This window comes from Dendrobates tinctorius, unplaced genomic scaffold (genome assembly GCF_039654945.1).
Source record: "Dendrobates tinctorius isolate UK_male_01 unplaced genomic scaffold, ASM3965494v1 ptg000023l, whole genome shotgun sequence".
Lineage (NCBI taxonomy): Eukaryota > Metazoa > Chordata > Amphibia > Anura > Dendrobatidae > Dendrobates > Dendrobates tinctorius.
The window spans coordinates 12,618,093-12,637,748 of record NW_027361691.1 but is presented as its reverse complement, the minus strand read 5'-3'; the positions used below and the strand labels follow the sequence as shown (position 1 = coordinate 12,637,748).

The 19,656-nt window shown below is 50.2% G+C and overlaps 1 protein-coding gene across 1 annotated transcript in view; it reads right to left on the bottom strand.

Annotated features, from left to right (window-relative positions):
- LOC141084518 (cyclic nucleotide-binding domain-containing protein 2-like) overlaps positions 1 to 18,825 on the bottom strand; it is a 346,033-nt gene extending 327,208 nt beyond the window's left edge. The window contains exon 1 of the mRNA XM_073569275.1: positions 18,672 to 18,825. Coding sequence (XP_073425376.1) covers positions 18,672 to 18,727 — 56 coding nt within the window. The 5' untranslated portion in view covers positions 18,728 to 18,825. The remainder of the gene's footprint in view (positions 1 to 18,671) is intronic.
- Positions 18,826 to 19,656: the final 831 nt, after the last annotated feature.

The window sequence follows — 19,656 nt, the reverse complement described above, 5'->3', positions numbered from 1 at the left end:
TATGAGGTTCTGCAGCAGCTGAGTGTGTAGTATGAGGTTCTGCAGCAGCTCAGGTGTATTATGAGGTTCTGTAGCAGCTGAGGTGTATTATGAGGTTCTGCAGCAGCTCAGGTGTATTGTGAGGTTCTGCAGCAGCTCAGGTGTATTAAGAGGTTCTGCAGCAGCTGAGGTGTATTATGAGGTTCTGCAGCAGCTGAGTGTGTATTATGAGGTTCTGAAGCAGCTCAGGTGTATTGTGAGGTTCTGCAGCAACTGAGGTGTATTAAGAGGTTCTGCAGCAGCTCAGGTGTATTATGAGGTTCTGCAGCAGCTGAGGTGTATTATGAGGTTCTGCAGCAGCTCAGGTGTATTATAAGGTTCTGCAGCAGCTCAGGTGTATTATGAGGTTCTGCAGCAGCTCAGGTGTATTATGAGGTTCTGCAGCAGCTGAGTGTGTAGTATGAGGTTCTGCAGCAGCTCAGGTGTATTATGAGGTTCTGTAGCAGCTGAGGTGTATTATGAGGTTCTGCAGCAGCTCAGGTGTATTGTGAGGTTCTGCAGCAGCTCAGGTGTATTAAGAGGTTCTGCAGCAGCTGAGGTGTATTATGAGGTTCTGCAGCAGCTGAGTGTGTATTATGAGGTTCTGCAGCAGCTCAGGTGTATTGTGAGGTTGTGCAGAAGCTGAGGTGTATTGTGAGGTTCTGCAGCAGCTGAGGTGCATTAAGAGGTTCTGCAGCAGCTCAGGTGTTTTGTGAGGTTCTGCAGCAGCTCAGGTATATTGTGAGGTTCTGCAGAAGCTGAGATGTATTGTGAGGTTCTGCAGCAGCTGAGGTGCATTAAGAGGTTCTGCAGCAGCTGAGGTGCATTAAGAGGTTCTGCAGCAGCTCAGGTGTTTTGTGAGGCTCAGCAGCAGCTGAGGTGTATTATGAGGTTCTGCAGCAGCTGAGGTGTGTATTATCTTTGATAAGAACAATCCGGAATTATTTTATACCCCCATAGATGGGGGAGACATGTTTGGATGTCACTATCAGGCCCTCCCACCATAGACGTGTCTGTGGACCCTCTACACTCAGCACTTGGAATAGATCTTGATAGCAGCATCAGATCACAATATTTGTTCTTGTCTGGCCGCTTCCACTGAGCCATCATATATTGTATCAGCATTTTCCAACTGATTTGAAAGAGAAGCAGAATTTTTTCAATTTTTTTTTTCATCCAAGCGAGAAGCAATAAAACCACCACAAAAAAAGTCACTCGCAGCTGTCTGTTATTTTTTTCCCCTACACATTTTGCTTGTGCTGAGGGGTCATAACATCCTTCCAAACACCCCAGAATGAGCAAAATATCCACCCTGTGCTCATATAGAACGCGCATCCCTGCGTACAGCTGAGATTGGTAGAAATACACTGCCATCTAGTGACAGTAAAGGTACTGACACCATAAACCAGCAAGGATGAATCTGTTATTATCACATATGGGGATATACTGGAATGGAAACTAAAACCTTAGCTTCTGGTGACTTATTTCAAAGTTGGAGCTGATAAAATTTTGCAATTTTTTTTTATTAAAAAAAAATCTGTTACCGTTTTGTGTACACAGCACTTCAGCACTCCAATGTAGCTCTATGGCTACAGACGACAAATCTTGTGTAGTCTGAATCTATTATCTTTTTATCGACCCTCTACTGACAGTAAGATCTGACTCCTTACAGTACTAATAATAATACATTTTCTTTCTATAGCGCCGACATATTCCGCAGCACTTTACATTTCAGAGGGGATTTGTACAGACAATAGACATTACAGCATAACAATAATCACATAGATCATAACAGATACCAAGAGGAATGAGGGCCCTGCTCGCAATCTTACAGTCTATGAGGGGAAGAGGGAGACACGAAAGGTGGGTGGTAACAGTTGCCCTGATTGTATGGACCAGCCATAATGTTAAGTGTGTAACAGTACAGACACAGAGGGCTAATGGATGCATAAAGCATGTGGGAACATGATGTGGGGAATCTGGCTATGGTAAAACTTTTGGCTGTGCCACCCAGGGATAGATTAGGTTAATGTGTTGAGGCGATAGGCCAGTCTGAATAAATGCGTTTTCAGGGCACGCTTAAAATTGTGGGGATTGGGGACTAATCGTATTGACCTGGGAAGTGCATTCCAAAGAATTGGTGCGGCACGTGTAAAGTCTTGGAGACGGGAGTGGGAGGTTCTGACTATTGAGGATGCTAACCTCAGGTCATCGGCAGAACGGAGGACGCGGGTAGGGTGGTATACTGAAACAAGGGAGGAGATGTAGGGTGGTGCTGAGCCATGGAGGGCTTTGTGGGTGAGGGTAATAAGTTTATACTGAATTCTGGAGTGGATGGGTAGCCAGTGTAATGACTGGCACAAGGTAGAGGCATCGGTGTAATGATTGGTGAGGAATATGATCCTGGCTGCAGCATTCAAGACAGATTGGAGAGGGGAGAGTTTGGTAAGAGGGAGACCGATTAGAAGAGAGTTACAATAGTCGAGACGAGAATGAATAAGAGAAACAGTAAGAGTTTTTGTGGAGTCAAAAGTAAGAAAAGGTCGAATTCTAGAAATGTTTTTGAGGTGCAGATGACAAGAGCGAGCCAGTGATCGAATGTGGGGGCAAAGGAAAGCTCGAAGTCAAGTATGACCCCAAGACAGCGGGCCTGTTGCTGGGGAGTAATAGTGGAACCACACACAGAAATGGCAATGTCGGGTATAGGTACATCAGTAGAGGGAGGAAACACCAGGAGTTCAGTCTTTGACAGGTTCAGTTTCAGATATAGTGAGGACATGATATTAGACACAGCGTTTAGACAATCACCGGTGTTTTCTAGAAAGGCTGGCGTGATGTCAGGAGAAGAAGCGTATAATTGGGTGTCATCAGCATAGAGATGGTACTGGAACCCAAATCTACTGATTGTTTGACCAATAGGGGCAGTGTACAAGGAGAAGAGGAGGGGGCCTAGAACCGATCCTTGAGGAACCCCAACAGTAAGGGGAAGGTGAGAGGAGGAGGAGCCAGCAAAAGATACAGTAAAGGAGCGGTCAGAGAGATAGGAGGAGAACCAGCAGAGAACGGTGTCCTTGAGGCCAATGGAACGGAGCATAGTGAGGAGGAGCTGATGATCCACCGTGTCGAATGCTGCAGAGAGATCCAGAGAGTACTCCTCTCATGTGATTGACTCGCATTCGGAAAGCAAGGACATTCAAGTGACCGAGTAACAAAAAGTTTACCCGTGAGATGCACAAAGGCCTTCCAGGATTTCAGGAAAATTGGCTAACAGCATGCAGTGCGGTTAAAAAAAAATACTCATAACTCACCTTTTAAATGGTTCATCGTTCCGATGTTCCTCACCAGCTCTACAGCCATGATGTCACATATCTTAGGACCACTGCAGCCAATCACTGACCTCAGCGTGTACCTTGAGACCACTGAGGCCATCATGATAGAACTGGGGGAAAAACTTTATCCCAGCAAGAGGTCCTCAAGATCAACCCACGGGGATCAAAGTTTTTGGAGCACAGCCATCGTATTACTCACGTCTCCTGGATCCAGTGCTGAGTATTCTGTCCTCCATTTTCTGCTCTTTTGCACATTGGGTTGCCATGAACCAACTCACCCCTGTCATATAAATCTCTCGAGCTGCCAAGCCCGGCTAAAGCTGTAGGACACCGCCTTGGAATACAGGTAGTTGGTTTCCTGGGAGCTGATCCTCAGCTTTTGTTTTTGATCCCTCTGACAAACATTTCCAAAGTCTGCTGCACAACTCGACAATTCTGTGTTTTCAGCACAGATACATGAAGCCAGGCTATACAGCTCTGCTACTCCATGCTTCCAGCACTCCTACATTTTGGTACGGTCTTGCTACTTTATATATCCAGCTCTGCCGCACTAGCTATCGCTAATCAAGCTCTACTGCACTAGTCTATGCATATCCAGCTCTGCTGCATCAGTCCTCGCTGATCCACTTCTGCTACATCGGTTCAGTATCTCCTCGCCTGTCCTGCTGCATCACTGCTGCCTGGTTTGTGCTGCACTTGACCGGCTCAGTAACAATGCACCATCACGTGAGATAAGTCCACATGGAGCTACAGATTCGACTGCGGAAAATCAGATGTGTATTACAGTAACAGTACCCTCAAAGTATATGGGATTTTATCATATCTCATCCATTTGCTGCTGAGAAAATCCACAGTTGAAATTGACCTGTGATATGGACTTGAAATATGCAGATTTTCACCGTGGATTTCTTCCTTGGCAAAGGGATACTCTCGCCACGTGTAGTAATCGCAGGTACGCAGGATGCAGTGACAAGACGGGAGCCGGAGTGAGCTTAAATGCAACTTTTGTATAGGGGCTATTTTGAGTAGCAAGTTGACAACAGTTATACTCACAGGGATCCAAACAATATTACACAGGTAACACGATATTCACTACCCGGTCGGAACCGGTAACTATAAGGCCGCGGTATGGCCGTCTACAAGTCCAAGAACTATGATTTATCAACTATGACGTGTCACTTATCCTCCTCAGATGTCCGGCAGAGTGGTTCTAGGTTTCTATTCAGCATCTCAGCCGCTGGGCCCAGCCGACGAGGAGTTGACGTAAGCTTCTGGCGTTCCTACTCCTAGGTGGAGCGAGGGTACAGCAGGCCCCTGAAGAGTTCCTCAGCGTTGCGCCTCCTGGCGGTGGCAGGGTGGTGGTGGCCGGGGGCCTGGACGTATAGGCTGCAGCCGCAAGCTGAAGTCAGGCAGCGGCAGCCGCGGATAGCGGCAGACTTGCCGCAGCCGTGGGCTGGAATTGGGCAGTGGCGGCCGTGGATGGCGGCAGGCAGGCCACAACCGCGGGTCTAAGTGCCGGGAACGGGAGCACGGTCATCCGGGCGACATCACTCTGTTGGGCTGCTCGGTGCTGTCTGCTCCCTGAACGTGGTAAGTCCCCCTCCAATCTCTCTGGTCGACACCCACTCCTTCCGGCTCTCTGGCGCCACCTAGGCTTCCTTCTCCTTCTCTCCCACTCTGTTGAGTGCCCCCTGCTGGTGTTCTCAGTTCCTTTTATACCTGCTCCGCCCCCACTCCTTCTAGAACTGTCCGTAGTCCATCCTCTAATTATGTCCCCCAGAAACAGTTCCCCTAGGAACCATGGTGACAGTCTTCTTGGTTCCGGCCCAGTTACACAGTAGGAACTCTCACCCCTACATACGCATGCACCATTCCCATGCTTTGGCAACCAGAAGCCATGACTGACAACAGGGCTGCATGGAGCAGAAGCAACAATCGACTGAAGGGGGATAGGAGACAGCAAATTACACCTATGCGAGCTCGGCCGCAGAAATCAATATCCACAAAACCAATGGATGTAGTGATTAGCAATGGATACCATAAGCTAAACGATACCTGGGGTGGAGGTACTGTGATAGAAGGACTCTGCTGATCGTATGTTGTTATCTGCACTGTATGTGGCACTATGTTCAATGAGGCTGAAGAAAGAGCAATGTATGGCAGAAATAATGTAACCTGAGGACAAAGTGACCTGAGGAAGAACTGGACTGCTTTTCTAATCTACATTCATCTAAATATGGATGGGAAATCCTCTTGGGGTATGTGCAGACGATCAGTAAACGCTGCGGGTTGGACGCAGCATCCAGATGTTACAGGATAGTGTTCAAGAAATCCCAAGTTAACTATGCGTCCAGAGACGCCTGCGGATCACTCGCGGAGATGGACATGCGGCGCGTCTATCCAGACCACAGTATGTCAATTTATCTTGCGGAGATGCAGGTCTCCACAAGAGAAATTACATCAATAGAAATGTAGAGGACGCGATGAATCCGTATAGTTCAGTGAACACATGTGGAATCACCCGCGTTAAATAGACAGCAGCGCTTTGGACGGAGCAAACATGTGCAGTGTCAAAAGTGCTGCCAGTTCTGGATCGTGTGCACATACCCTAACTCCTCTAAAGACGAGGCTCAGTCACAATAAACACATTTTTGAAATTTATTGTTTATACTCGGGGTCGGCGGAGGAGGGGAAGCGCGACTGTCAGATCATACTCACCACCTCCTGGTGCGGTTTCTGCACTTCCCTGCTTCTCCAATGGTCTCCGGCGCCAGCAGCTTCTTCCTGTGTTCAGAGGTCACGTGGTACCGCTCATTAAACTAATGAATATGCACATGACTCCACTCCCATAGGCGTAGGATGCATATTCATTATTTTAATGAGCGGTACCACGTGACCTCTGAACACAGGAAGAAGCTGCTGGCGCCGGAGACTATCGGAGAAGCAGGGAAGTGCAGAGAGGGGGTGAGTATGACAGGGAGGATGGGGGGGGGACGGAGGAGCCATGTATACACACGGGGGAGGACGGAGGAGCCATGCATACAGCAGGGGGAGGACGGAGGAGCCATGTATACAGCAGGGGGAGCCACACATACCAGGACAGGAATGAGGGGGACAATGCATACCCGGCCAAAATAGTGTGTATGACGTTACAACTGAGATAGAAACAAACAGGAATAAAGACAACTTAGATAGTGAAAGGTCCCTGCACAGAGAAGGTTATAAATATCTAAATAAGCATAAATCTATATAAAGGTTAGGAGTACCCTATGTAAAATCTATCTCAGAGCTGCACTCACTATTCTGCTGGTGCAGTCACTGTGTACATACATTACATTACTGACCCTGAGTTACATCCTGTATTATTCTCCAGATCTGCACTCACTATTCTGCTGGTGCAGTCACTGTGTACATACAGTACATTACTGATCCTGAGTTACATCTTGTATTATTCTCCAGATCTGCACTCACTATTCTGCTGGTGCAGTCACTGTGTACATACATTACATTACTGATCCTGAGTTACATCTTGTATTATACTCCAGAGCTGCACTCACTATTCTGCTGGTGCAGTCACTGTGTACATACAATACATTACTGATCCTGAGTTACATCCTGTATTATTCTCCAGATCTGCACTCACTATTCTGCTGGTGCAGTCACTGTGTACATACATTACATTACTGACCCTGAGTTACATCCTGTATTATTCTCCAGAGCTGCACTCACTATTCTGCTGGTGCAGTCACTGTGTACATACAATACATTACTGATCCTGAGTTACATCCTGTATTATTCTCCAGATCTGCACTCACTATTCTGCTGGTGCAGTCACTGTGTACATACATTACATTACTGATCCTGAGTTACATCTTGTATTATACTCCAGAGCTGCACTCACTATTCTGCTGGTGCAGTCACTGTGTACATACAATACATTACTGATCCTGAGTTACATCCTGTATTATTCTCCAGAGCTGCACTCACTATTGTGCTGGTGCAGTCACTGTGTACATACATTACATTACTGACCCTGAGTTACATCCTGTATTATACCCCAGAGCTGCACTCACTATTCTGCTGGTGCAGTCACTGTGTACATACATTACATTACTGTTCCTGAGTTACATCCTGTATTATACTCCAGAGCTGCACTCACTATTCTGCTGGTGCAGTCACTGTGTACATACATTACATTACTGATCCTGAGTTACATCCTGTATTATTCTCCAGAGCTGCACTCACTATTCTGCTGGTGCAGTCACTGTGTACATACATTACATTACTGGTCCTGAGTTACATCTTGTATTATACTCCAGAGCTGCACTCACTATTCTGCTGGTGCAGTCACTGTGTACATACATTACATAACTGATCCTGAGTTACATCCTGTATTATACTCCAGAGCTGCACTCACTATTCTGCTGGTGCAGTCACTGTGTACATACATTACATTACTGATCCTGAGTTACATCCTGTATTATTCTCCAGAGCTGCACTCACTATTCTGCTGGTGCAGTTACTGTGTACATACATTACATTACTGACCCTGAGTTACATCCTGTATTATACTCCAGAGCTGCACTCACTATTCTGCTGGTGCAGTCACTGTGTACATACAATACATTACTGATCCTGAGTTACATCCTGTATTATTCTCCAGAGCTGCACTCACTATTCTGCTGGTGCAGTCACTGTGTACATACATTACATTACTGACCCTGAGTTACATCCTGTATTATACTCCAGAGCTGCACTCACTATTCTGCTGGTGCAGTCACTGTGTACATACAATACATTACTGACCCTGAGTTACATCCTGTATTATTCTCCAGAGCTGCACTCACTATTCTTCTGGTGCAGTCACTGTGTACATACATTACATTACTGATCCTGAGTTACATCCTGTATTATACTCCAGAGCTGCATTCACTATTCTGCTGGTGCAGTCACTGTGTACATACATTACATTACTGATCCTGAGTTACATCCTGTATTATTCTCCAGAGCTGCACTCACTATTCTGCTGGTGCAGTCACTGTGTACATACATTACATTACTGACCCTGAGTTACATCCTGTATTATACCCCAGAGCTGCACTCACTATTCTGCTGGTGCAGTCACTATGTACATACATTACATTACTGATCCTGAGTTACATCCTGTATTATACCCCAGAGCTGCACTCACTATTCTGCTGGTGCAGTCACTGTGTACATACATTACATTACTGATCCTGAGTTACATCCTGTATCTCTTTTATTATAAAATATCAAAAACAATACAACACAACATTCCAGAAAAGAAAACACATAAACCAAAATACACACATTAATCATACACTTAGGACATACAGAAGCTTGTGCAAAACCGCAACTTGTTATAGTCCCCAAGCTTTCCAGCTTAGGGGACCCCCAGCAGGAACTTTCCAACAGAAAACTTTTCCCATAAAATAATGAAAAACAGTTTTTAATCTTTCACCCCCATTCACTCTCTTTCACTCCCCATTCACACTTCCACCCATACCTATATACAGGAAAACAAAAATAATATTCTTGGCCCATGCTGCCTTAAATAAACCTAGCCAATTCTTTTTTGGCAAAAGTACCTACACCAGCTTAACACCTCAATATATATATATATATATATTTTTTTTTTTTGCTGTTTTTTTATTATTTTTCCCACCACCAACACCACAGGTCCATAAATGTCCATGGCCTTATCACGTCTAGGCCTGATGAGCACGAAAGCTTATGCCCACAAGCAAAACCCTCACCCATTTGCCCCCGATGTGCTCAAAAATGGTCCATTTTCCATAATTCCCATTCACCCCCCTCCCAACCTCACTACGCCCCCCATGCACCTCTGACTACGGAAAAGAATAACAACACATACTACAATACATATACTACAATACATATTTACAATACAATATTACAATGCAATGTCATTACATCATTTGCTTTACCGAATATTACCACACCACAAACCTTTACTTACAGGCCCAAGTTCAGTGCCTGCAAGCCCAATATCCATTATTTCTCTATCTCGAAACAAAAATCTAGATGTGCCATGCAGTAGCCCACCACCAGGAAAAAGGAGTTCTAGAGGCCCCATCCCTCACTAACACATTCACCCTGTCCCTCAACAACTAAGACTGTCCCTACTTCTGTCCCTAAAGAAACTGTCCCTATCTGTCCTTACCTGCCCCTACTCTACCTACCTTATCATAACTAACTCTCTATCTGTCCCTCAGTGCCTGTCCCTCCCTGTCCCTATCTGCCCCTACTTCTGTCCCTCACCACCCACACCACCTTATGCTGTCCCTACCCACATTCACACAAAATCTAGCTCTCCCTAGAGTGCGTTTTTAAAAGGAAAGGCCCCTCCAAAGCCAAGAGGCCCTCCTCACACCCAACCTTTCGAACTCCAAAGAACGCACCTTCACCAGGTCACCAAGGATGTTACTAACCACCTCTTCCCTTGGGAGGGCTTTCTGCCGCGTCGAAACTAAGCACCGTGCATTCCAAATGTAGAACCTAACCACTACACTGACTAGGAATAAAGTGCCCCGGTCTCGGCCATCCAAAGTTCTGAACGCTCCATAGGCCCACTCGGCATAGGAGAGGGACGCCAGCCGTGGCCAACGTATGGAAGCCCCCACCCTGTTGTAAACCTCTGTATTAAAGGGACACTGAAGCAGGTAGTGCTCCATGCTTTCCAGCACATCGCCACACTCCTCACGGGGACAACCCCAATCATCGGATTTCCTGCACTTCAGGTTATCCTTTACATACAGCCTCCCGTGGAAGCAGCGCCAGGTCAAGTCCCAAAACTTCGTGGGGATCCGCTTAGAATTTAAAAGCCCGAGCCCCACCTCCAGATCCCAGCCTGGGCAATCCTTAAGGGCCAGGGGCTTCTGGAAATGGGTCAACAGAACCCTCCTGTCAAGGCATTGCCGCGACATGGTCCTGATTTCCCACATTCCCAGACCCCACCGGCGGATCACCTTCAGAACCGGGGTAGCATAAGCCGGGAGATGCCCATGAGGTGTGCGGAGGTCCTTCACTTGCCCTCCTGTCTCCCATTCCTGGAAGAAGGGCCGAAGCCAACCCTTGCAGGAGACTACCCAGTGAGGAGCCCTCTCTAGCCAGAGGTTGGAAATGTTGGCTTTAAGAAAGGTGTCCATGCCCAACCCACCTAGTCTCCTCGTGCGGTATGTGACCTCTCTCTTGATTAGGTTGAGCCTATTCCCCCATAACAGCTGGAAGAACAGGCTATAGACCCGTGTCCAGAGAGGTTTTGACAAGATGCACACGCTGCCTAGGTAAATTAACAAGGGAAGCAGAAAGCCTTTAGCCAGGGCAACCCTTTACCTTAGGGACAAAGACCAACCCTTCCATTGGTCCACCTTTTGGGCAGCGATCTTAAGTCTGCCCTCCCAATTTTGCTGGGGGTAGTCCCCGGGGCCAAATTCGATGCCTAGAATTTTGGCAGTGGCCTGGGGCCCTGGAAGGGTGTCCGGGAGATCAAACCTGGGATCTCCCCCTCCCAGCCAGATACTTTCACACTTATCCCGGTTGATCATGAACCCGGATGCCTCCGAGTAGCGCACTACCTCTGACATGACCCAATCCGCCTCCCCTCTCGAGGACACGAAAAGGGAAACATCATCGGCGTACGCCACCACCCTCAGAGAGGACCCAGAGCCCGCCTGGTCCATCCCGACTCCCGCCAACGGTCCACGATCTACCCTCCTTAGGAAGGGATCGATCGCGAACACGTATAAAAGCGGGCTCAGTGGACAGCCCTGACGGACCCCAGAACCCACCTCAAAAGGGCGACCTGACCAACCGTTCACCAGCGGAAAAGTCTCAGCCCCTTGGTACAAGATCTCTAACCATTTTACAAACCTCCCAGGCAGACCATACCTCAAAAGGACGGACCAGAGGTACTCATGGTTGACCCGGTCAAAGGCTTTCGCTTGGTCTAACGACAGCAAGTACCCCTTCCAGTGGCCTGCCCTACCCTGCTCCACTGCCTCCCGGACACCGAGCACAGCACTAAAAGTACTGCGGCATGGAACAGAGCAATGCTGGGCCCCTGAAAGGAGCCGGGGTGCAAACTTCACCAGCCGATTAAACAGCACCTTGGCCAGAACCTTCCGGTCCGTATCGAGAAGCGCTATGGGACGCCAATTCTCGATACGGGACGGATCTTTATCCTTTGACAGAATAATTAGGGCTGACTTCCTCATTGAGTCGGGAAGAGTGCCCGAGGATAGACACTCATTAAAGACCCCTGTCAAGAGGGGGACCAAGGAGTCCCTAAAAGTCTTATAAAACTCGGATGTTAAGCCATCCGGACCTGGCGATTTCTTGGGCCGAAGCCCATCAATGGCCAGTCTCACTTCCTCCTCCCTAATTTCTTCTGCCAAAACACCAAGAGAGGGATCACCCCCTGGCTCAGGGACGGTTTCAGCCAGGAAAGCCGACATCCTATCCTGATCCAGATCCTTCTTTTCCAAGAGGCGCGAGTAGAAGGATCTGACCACCTCCAGGATCCCTGATTTGGATCTGTTCAGGGACCCCGTACTGTCGATCAGTCCTGTCACCATCTTACAATTCACTGACATCTTACAGTTTCTGTAAGGGTCGGGCGAGCGGTACTTCCCGAAGTCCCTCTCAAAAACTAAAGATGTGTGTCTATCATACTGGCACCTCTTGAGCAAAGATTTCACTCTGGAGATTTCCTCACGGTCACCTCCAGTCGAGACAAGCTGCTCGAGTTTCCTCCCCAGAGCCTGATGCAAGCGGTGCCTGTTCAGACTTCTGAGGTTCGAGAGCTGACGGAAGAACCCCGCCACCCGCTTTTTGAAGATCTCCCACCACTCTGACTTACTACTATAGAGATCCAACAGCGGTACCTGGCTCTGAAGAAAATCCGCGAAGGATTGTCTCACCTCCACTTCTTCCAGCAGGGGCGAATTGAGCTTCCACAGCCCTCTTCCCAGCCGAGGAGTCTCTGCAACATTCAGAGAAAAGAAAATTAAACAGTGGTCGGAGAACTCCACCTCAACGGCGGACACAGCAGAAAAGATGGCGTCCTCCTTCAAAAAAAACCTGTCTATTCTAGACCTACTGCTACCCCTATGGTAGGTGAAACCCCCGTGGCCTGGGGTGTGCCGGATGTGGACATCCACCAGGCGAGCTTCACTAGCTATGTTATTAAGCGCGATGCTGTCATAAGCCAGGCGGTCTCCGGGACCCGCCCGGTCACGGGACCTCGTAACGGTGTTGAAGTCCCCACAGAAGACCACCTGTCGGCTCGTAAAAAGAAAGGGCTTGATCCTCAGGAAGAGACATTTACGGTCCCATTTGGACTGTGGGCCGTAGATATTAATAAGCCGGAGCTCTTGTCCCCTCATGAAGACATCTAGGATCAGGCACCTCCCCATTTCCAACTCAGTAACCCGTCGGCATTCAACATCTGCAGTCTTAAAAAGGACTGCCACCCCGCTATACGGCTCGGCCGCAAGAGACCAGTATGAGGGCCCGCACCTCCACTCCCTCCGTGCTTTAAAGATGGCCCCCATGTCCGTTAGTCTGGTCTCTTGCAAAAATAAAATTTCTGCCTCAATCCGGGAGAAAAAATCAAAGGCCGTGAAGCGAGCCGCATCTGACTTAATGCTGGCGACATTAATGGACGCCAGCGTCAACGGGGCGAGTTCAGCCATCATGGGTGATCGAGTTGGATGGCCAGTTTCTTCCCTGCCCCGCTATCACCTCCTCCTGGGGAGGGGTCAGACACCTTCCTTTTTAGGGAAGCCCCCGACGTGTCCATCCCTCCCCCCCCGGTGTCCTCGCCCCCGGGTTCCAGGCCTGTCCCCCCCTCAGGAGGAACAGTGCCCCCTGAGGGACGGACTCCACCATCCCCCGAAGGACCCTCCGGTGTTACCCCCGGCCCAGCACCCTCGTCTTGCGGATCATCATCTGAACCTCCGAGGGCGCTGAACCGGTTGGAGAGTCTGATCTGAGGGGGGTCAGCGGGCCCTTCCGTATGCACTCTTGTGGTCGGGGGCGGGGGGGACTTTGAAGACTTGTCAGCCCTCTTCCCTCCCGATTTACGGTTGGCACGCTTGTTTTTGCCACCTGATGCTGTAGGCTGCCCCCTGACATCCTCGTCGACACTTTCATAACGAGAGGAGTCGTCTGAGTCAGCCGCTTTCTCCTCTCTCTCCATCCTCCTGATCTCCTCACTCACCGCACTCTCCCCCAGGGCCTCAGAGGCTTTTGCCACGGGCCTAGAGGGAGGGGCAGGCATCACCCCAGTTTCCCGAGGCTCCACCTGCCCCTTGCCTCCATGGCGTTTTTCTTGCCTCCGCTCATACGCGGGGCCCCTTGCCTTAGCATTGCCCTTCCCCCTCCACCACCACCTGCCACGGCAGAAGCACCGCCAGAAGTTGCCCCCTCACGGTCTCCCCCCACCGGGCCTGCAGCGGTATTGGAGAAAGAGCGAGGGCAGCGGCTGAGCGGGTGACCTAGGTCACCACACAGGTGGCACCGAATGTCTTTGCACAAGGCGGCCAGGTGGCCTACCCCACCACACAACGCACACTTCTGCAACTTGCAGCTGGCGCTGAAGTGGGTGGGGTCGCCGCACTTGTGGCAGACCTTCGGTTGCCCCTGGTAGAAGACCAGGATCCTGTCCCTCCCCAAGAACGCCGAGGAAGGGATGTGGGTGACCGTGCCGCCGGAAACCTTCAGCTTTACCATGAAGGTCCAGCCCCCCGACCAGATGCCAAATTCGTCCCTGTTCTTTTTTGGGACCTCGGTGACTTCTCCGTAATGAGAAAGCCACGTCATTATGTCCACGCCTGCGAGCGACTCGTTACAAGTCACCACGGTCACTCACTTGACGGCATTTTGGCGAGACACCGCTTGCGCAACGAAGTCTCGCCATCCGGGCTCTTCTCGCACCAGCTCGTAGTTCGACCAGAAGAGCTCAAGCCCCTCTGGCCGCACGAAACTGACATCAAAGAAGCAGGACGCCGAAGGATGTATCAGGGCAAAGATGTCATTCGCCCCGAAGCCCATCTTTAGGAGGAGCTCCACCACCTTGCTCCTGGGTGGACAAGCTTCATTGCCCCCCCACCTAAGACGGACCACATTCCTTCTTGGCGGCCCCTGCCCGGCTGTGGGGAGAGACCAAACAGTCCCTCCCTCCCTTTGATTTTGGAAGGCAGCAAGGCCGTGTCTCTATCCAGAAAGACAGGTCCACTGTCCTCCCCTCTACTGTTACCGACCTTTCTCCACTTTTAAGGGCCTCCAGGAAACGGTGGTGCAAAGCGCCGTCCCTGGAGCCCGGAGGCGAGGAGACCCCCCCAGGACCACCCTGACCCCCAGCCGCAGCCCCCGCATAGTTACGTTGGGGTCTCACGGCCGGGGGGGCAGATGGGCCAGCCCTCCCACCACCACTTGTGCCTGCACCCTCATTCGTCCTCCCACTCACTCTCCCATTCACTCTATTATTCCCACTCACCCCAGCATTCACTCCAGCACTTTCAGCCACATTCACTCCCTCATCCATGTCACTCACATCCCCATTCACGTCCACAAACAACTCCTCAAAAATATCAGTCACCCCGCTCTCACATTCACTCACACACTCCTCATCACCAATTTTATTTATATTTACATTTTTATTTACATCAGCATTAACAGTTCCTTTGCCGCAATTTTCCCTCCCACCTGCTGGGGGCCCTAGCTGGCCAGGTGCTCCATGATTGCCTTTACTGGCCAAGAGTGCTGCTGCCCCTTTAAGTGCCTCAGCGCTGATGACATACTGCACATTTCCCTGGCTGGGCCTGGGAGCAGCAGCAGCTCTTGGTTTCTCCAGCACCATTTTTTTTTCTTTTTCAGAGTTTCTTTTGTTTTCCTTGCTCTGGGCAGGGACGGCCTCTGGCACAGCTCCCTGCCCTGCATCCTTCTTAACTCCCTCTGCCGGCTTGCCAGGGGGCGCCAGAGTCCCCGCACCCTCAGATGAAGGTAGGTGGGCTGGGGACCCCGACAACCCCCCGCGAGCTTTTGGGGCAGCTTGCTTGCACTGCTTGGGAGGGTGGGTGGGACAGAGGGCAGCAGGCCTGCCGTGGCTGCGCCCCCCCCGCCAGTCACGGCCACCATGGGCAGAGCAGTGACCCCTTGCAAGGCCACACCCCCCCAGGTGACACGGACGTAGCAAGCGGGACAGCGGCTGAGGAGGACACGCCCCCCCACATGCCACAGCCTTTGCAGGCCGGGCAACACTCGGGGAGGCCCCGCCCCCCTCGCAGACCACCGCCGCCACTCTGTGCCCACCACTGGCCACGGGCAGAGCCGGCCACTCCCCCTCGTCACCCAGTGGCGGCGGAGCCCCCCGCACGGACCCCCTTTTGGGTCGACGTGCCGGAGACCCCGCTCTTACCATGGGCGGCGCCATGGGAGCGACCAGCTCCCTGCACCGCTTCAGTTGTTGTTTGATTTTTTGCTCGCCCTTCCTAGACTTCTGGACCCCGACTAGCGATCCAGACTTAGCGGATCCGTACGTGGGGGGCCCAGAAGCCCCAGCACTCGCCGCCGGAGGTGCGGCCCTGGCTGTACCAACTTTATCTGGTGCCAGGCCAGCCCCCCCTGCCACCGAGGGCTGAGCCTGGACACCAACACCACAACCAGCACCGACCTCCATGTCGCTGCCCTGGTCTGAACTGTCACCAGATGCGACAGTCAGGTCACAACAGTCATCTCTCTCCCCGCTCCCTCGCTGCGGACCCACCACAGGGCCCGAGCCGGGGTGGGTAGCGGGTTCCACACAGCGGGACAGAGGGGCCCCGGGAAGAGGAGCAAAAACCAGTTGTTCCTCCACGCCTTCAGAGGCCTTACGCCTGTGCCTCCTGTTTCTCCTCCTCCCGGTTGCCTCATCCTCCGGGCAGACTTCATCCCCAAACAACAGCGTGCCAAACCGTGCTGGGGATTCCATCTGCCGCACTTGCCTGAGGATGAGGCAGCCCCCCTCGGTATTACTCCCGCTCCCTCCATCCTCCCCCTCGCTCCCGCTTTGCTCCGCGTTACTGGAGTCCAGCGGGAGGGCCAATTGCTCAGGGGCTATCCCGCTGCATGTTACCTGACTCCTGTTGGTGTTTGTCAGGCCTTCAGGTGGAGGTGGCCCGGGTGTGGTGTGGGCGCCATCTTGCTCTTCCTTCTCCTCACTTTCCTCCACCTGGGTGGGGTCTCCTGACCCCCCAGGAAACCCACCGGCCATGGCCCTGAACCGGTCCTCGTTCCGCAGCTTCTCCTGGAAGGGGCCGCTGCCGGCCATGATGACACTTCGCCGGCCCTCCAGGGCCCGAATCTCCTCTTCCAGCCGCTGGACTGTGGCGGCGACCTCCGCTCTCTTTGAGGTATGGAGCCTGCTTTTAGATATTATCCTGGCTCCCTCCAACTCCCCCCGAAGTCTCCTCAGCTGCTTCCCGGCCTCCTCATATTCGGAGAGGTGGGCATGGATGCGGGAGGCGTAGGTGGTAGCCGGCTCTCCCGCAGCCTTGGAGCCCCAGATGTTAAGGGGGGGCCCCGCCTCACCTCTGCCGGCTGCTGCACCTCCGGGGGAAGGGCCCGCCACAGCCTTCACTTCAGGGGTCCCGGACCCTGGAGCCTTACGGCCCCCTGGGGTCCGCTTTTTCCCCATCCCTGGGACTGGCTGTGCCTTGGGCCTCCTGATGGTGGATGAGGCCCCCCCACCCCCAGCTGGCTTGCCGGGGGGTGGGAGCCAGGGGCCCAGCCCCGGCGCTCAGTCCCAGGTAGAGTCCTCTTTCCTGGGAAGGGGGCAGATGGAAAGTCCTTGCAGGAAAAAAAAAAAAAACCTCCCTTCCCAGGAGCTTAGCAAAAGCCCAGCCTGCAGACGCTCAGCACAGACGCTCCTCCTCTTCCTGGGCGTGCCCAGAGCTGCACTCACTATTCTGCTGGTACAGTCACTATGTACATACATTACATTACTGATCCTGAGTTACATCCTGTATTATACTCCAGAGCTGCACTCACTATTCTGCTGGTGCAGTCACTGTGTACATACATTACATTACTGATCCTGAGTTACATCCTGTACTATACCCCATAGCTGCACTCACTATTCTGCTGGTGCAGTCACTGTGTACATAGATTACATTACTGATCCTGAGTTACATCCTGTATTATACTCCAGAGCTGCACTCACTATTGTGCTGGTGCAGTCACTGTGTACATACATTACATTACTGATCCTGAGTTACATCCTGTATTATTCTCCAGAGCTGCACTCACTATTCTGCTGGTGGAGTCACTGTGTACATACATTACATTACTGATCCTGAGTTACATCCTGTATTATACTCCAGAGCTGCACTCACTATTCTGCTGGTGCAGTCACTGTGCAGATGGAATACATTACTTAAATGAAAAGAGTACTTTAAGGATTTGAAAGGTATCCTTATCAAGTGATCAAACCCCCATTGATCTTGCATATGGGACTATTGGACGTAGCTGATCAGTGTCCTTAGCTGGCAGTCCCGTAGGCAATGGAGGACAAGTACATCTGTTTCATTCAAGACAAGGCTCTATTATTGGGATCCAGAGCCACATTCTCAGAATCCCTCGGGATATCAGTGCTAGGACTCCCAGAGATAAATAAGTTAATCCCTATCTTACTAATAAAACTCCATTATTACTGGAAGTACCCTTTCAAGTTTAGGAACCTATAGAGCCCATCATAGGTGTCAAGGGAAAGCAGTGCCCGGCTGAGGACTTTTGCTCCTAAATTTTAGTGACCAGCCGCCCCAACCCACATTGCTCAAAACTTTTGAAATGTGTCTATCAAATGTCAAAAGGTTTTTTTTTTTTCCAATAATAGTTACACTTTAAGCCAGAGATATGCTAAACTGAATAAACTATAGATGGATAAGATGATGACACATGTTAGATAAACGGTGTTGAAATCAGGACTGTTCATTTACCCTTTAACAGTCACCATTGGGTAAAATCAAGGATCCGACATACCCAAAACATTGTTGTAATGGACATGTCTACTCCATCAATTAAGGTCGAACCATGAGCTGTGTATAGACCAAATCTCATCTTTAGGAATCTTTTAAAAGTACTCCAATCCATTCAACTATATTGTACATGGCCTTACATTTGGTGGCCAAGAGTGGACAACCTTTTACGACTTTCTACCTCTTTGTATAGACCTATATTTACCATGCACTTGACTTAAATTCAGCTTCTTGCCCCAACCTGGAACTCTTAGCTTGTACTTACTTGTCAGGGTGAAGTGGCCACTTTGTAGGAACCTCAGTGCTCATCTCTTGGTCCATACCTTCTCCACTCTGTTAGAATCAACAATGCCAAGCTGGATCCAGGAGGCCGGTGTCTAATATAGTCATGTTTGCTGCCAGTATAATGTTTCCATCTGATTTTTATCCAAGGCGTTACAAGCACTTCAGCTAAGTGGCAAACAATGTTATCGGAGATTGTGTACTGGGAGGGTCATGTTTCACCGCCAAGTGATAGAACGAAATGTTGATTGTTGACTTTTGCAAAACCGAAGCTTGCAGTTGCCATGTTTCTGTTTGTATAGAAATAGTACACTGGTTTAAAAGGGTTTACTCTGTAAACATAGAAGCTCCTCCAAACTAAGGATAAATAATTCGTCGGGGATGAATGGAAGGAAGAGAGGTTGAGTCAGTAGCTCACGTGTCTCCATGACTGATGGTCAACAGGGCAGAGAAAAATGAAGGCTGGGTTCTGCTACATAAAATTGCTTGTTCCAAGGCAAACATTATGTGTAGAACATATTCTCACTGTACAGGGTGCCGAGATGATGAATTATTTCCCTTTATTTGATTAATTGCATTAGCGAAAAACTTCTAGTTGTTATGTTCTGTACAGGCAATTGTAGCAAGATTTTTGTAGGATCAAGCAATAATTTAGCCCCACGTTACCAGTGGTAGTTTTTAATGGAGAATAACATGGAGACCATGAACTTCACATGTATCCTATATTTCTTACATGCTTCTTTTAAAGGACTCCAGCACTGTATATAAGCTTTGATTTATAGGTCTCCCGAAGGACAGGACACGGTGCCCTGCAGGTGATGTTGTGACTGGACTGTGTATCGGTCACAGTGGAGGTATGGTGGATTAAATAAACCCGATAAGACACAAGGGTTAGTTGGAAACAGACAATAGTGGCACTATTATACTATGTCATCTCGCTGTCATTTGTAGATGGAGGACAGCCTATG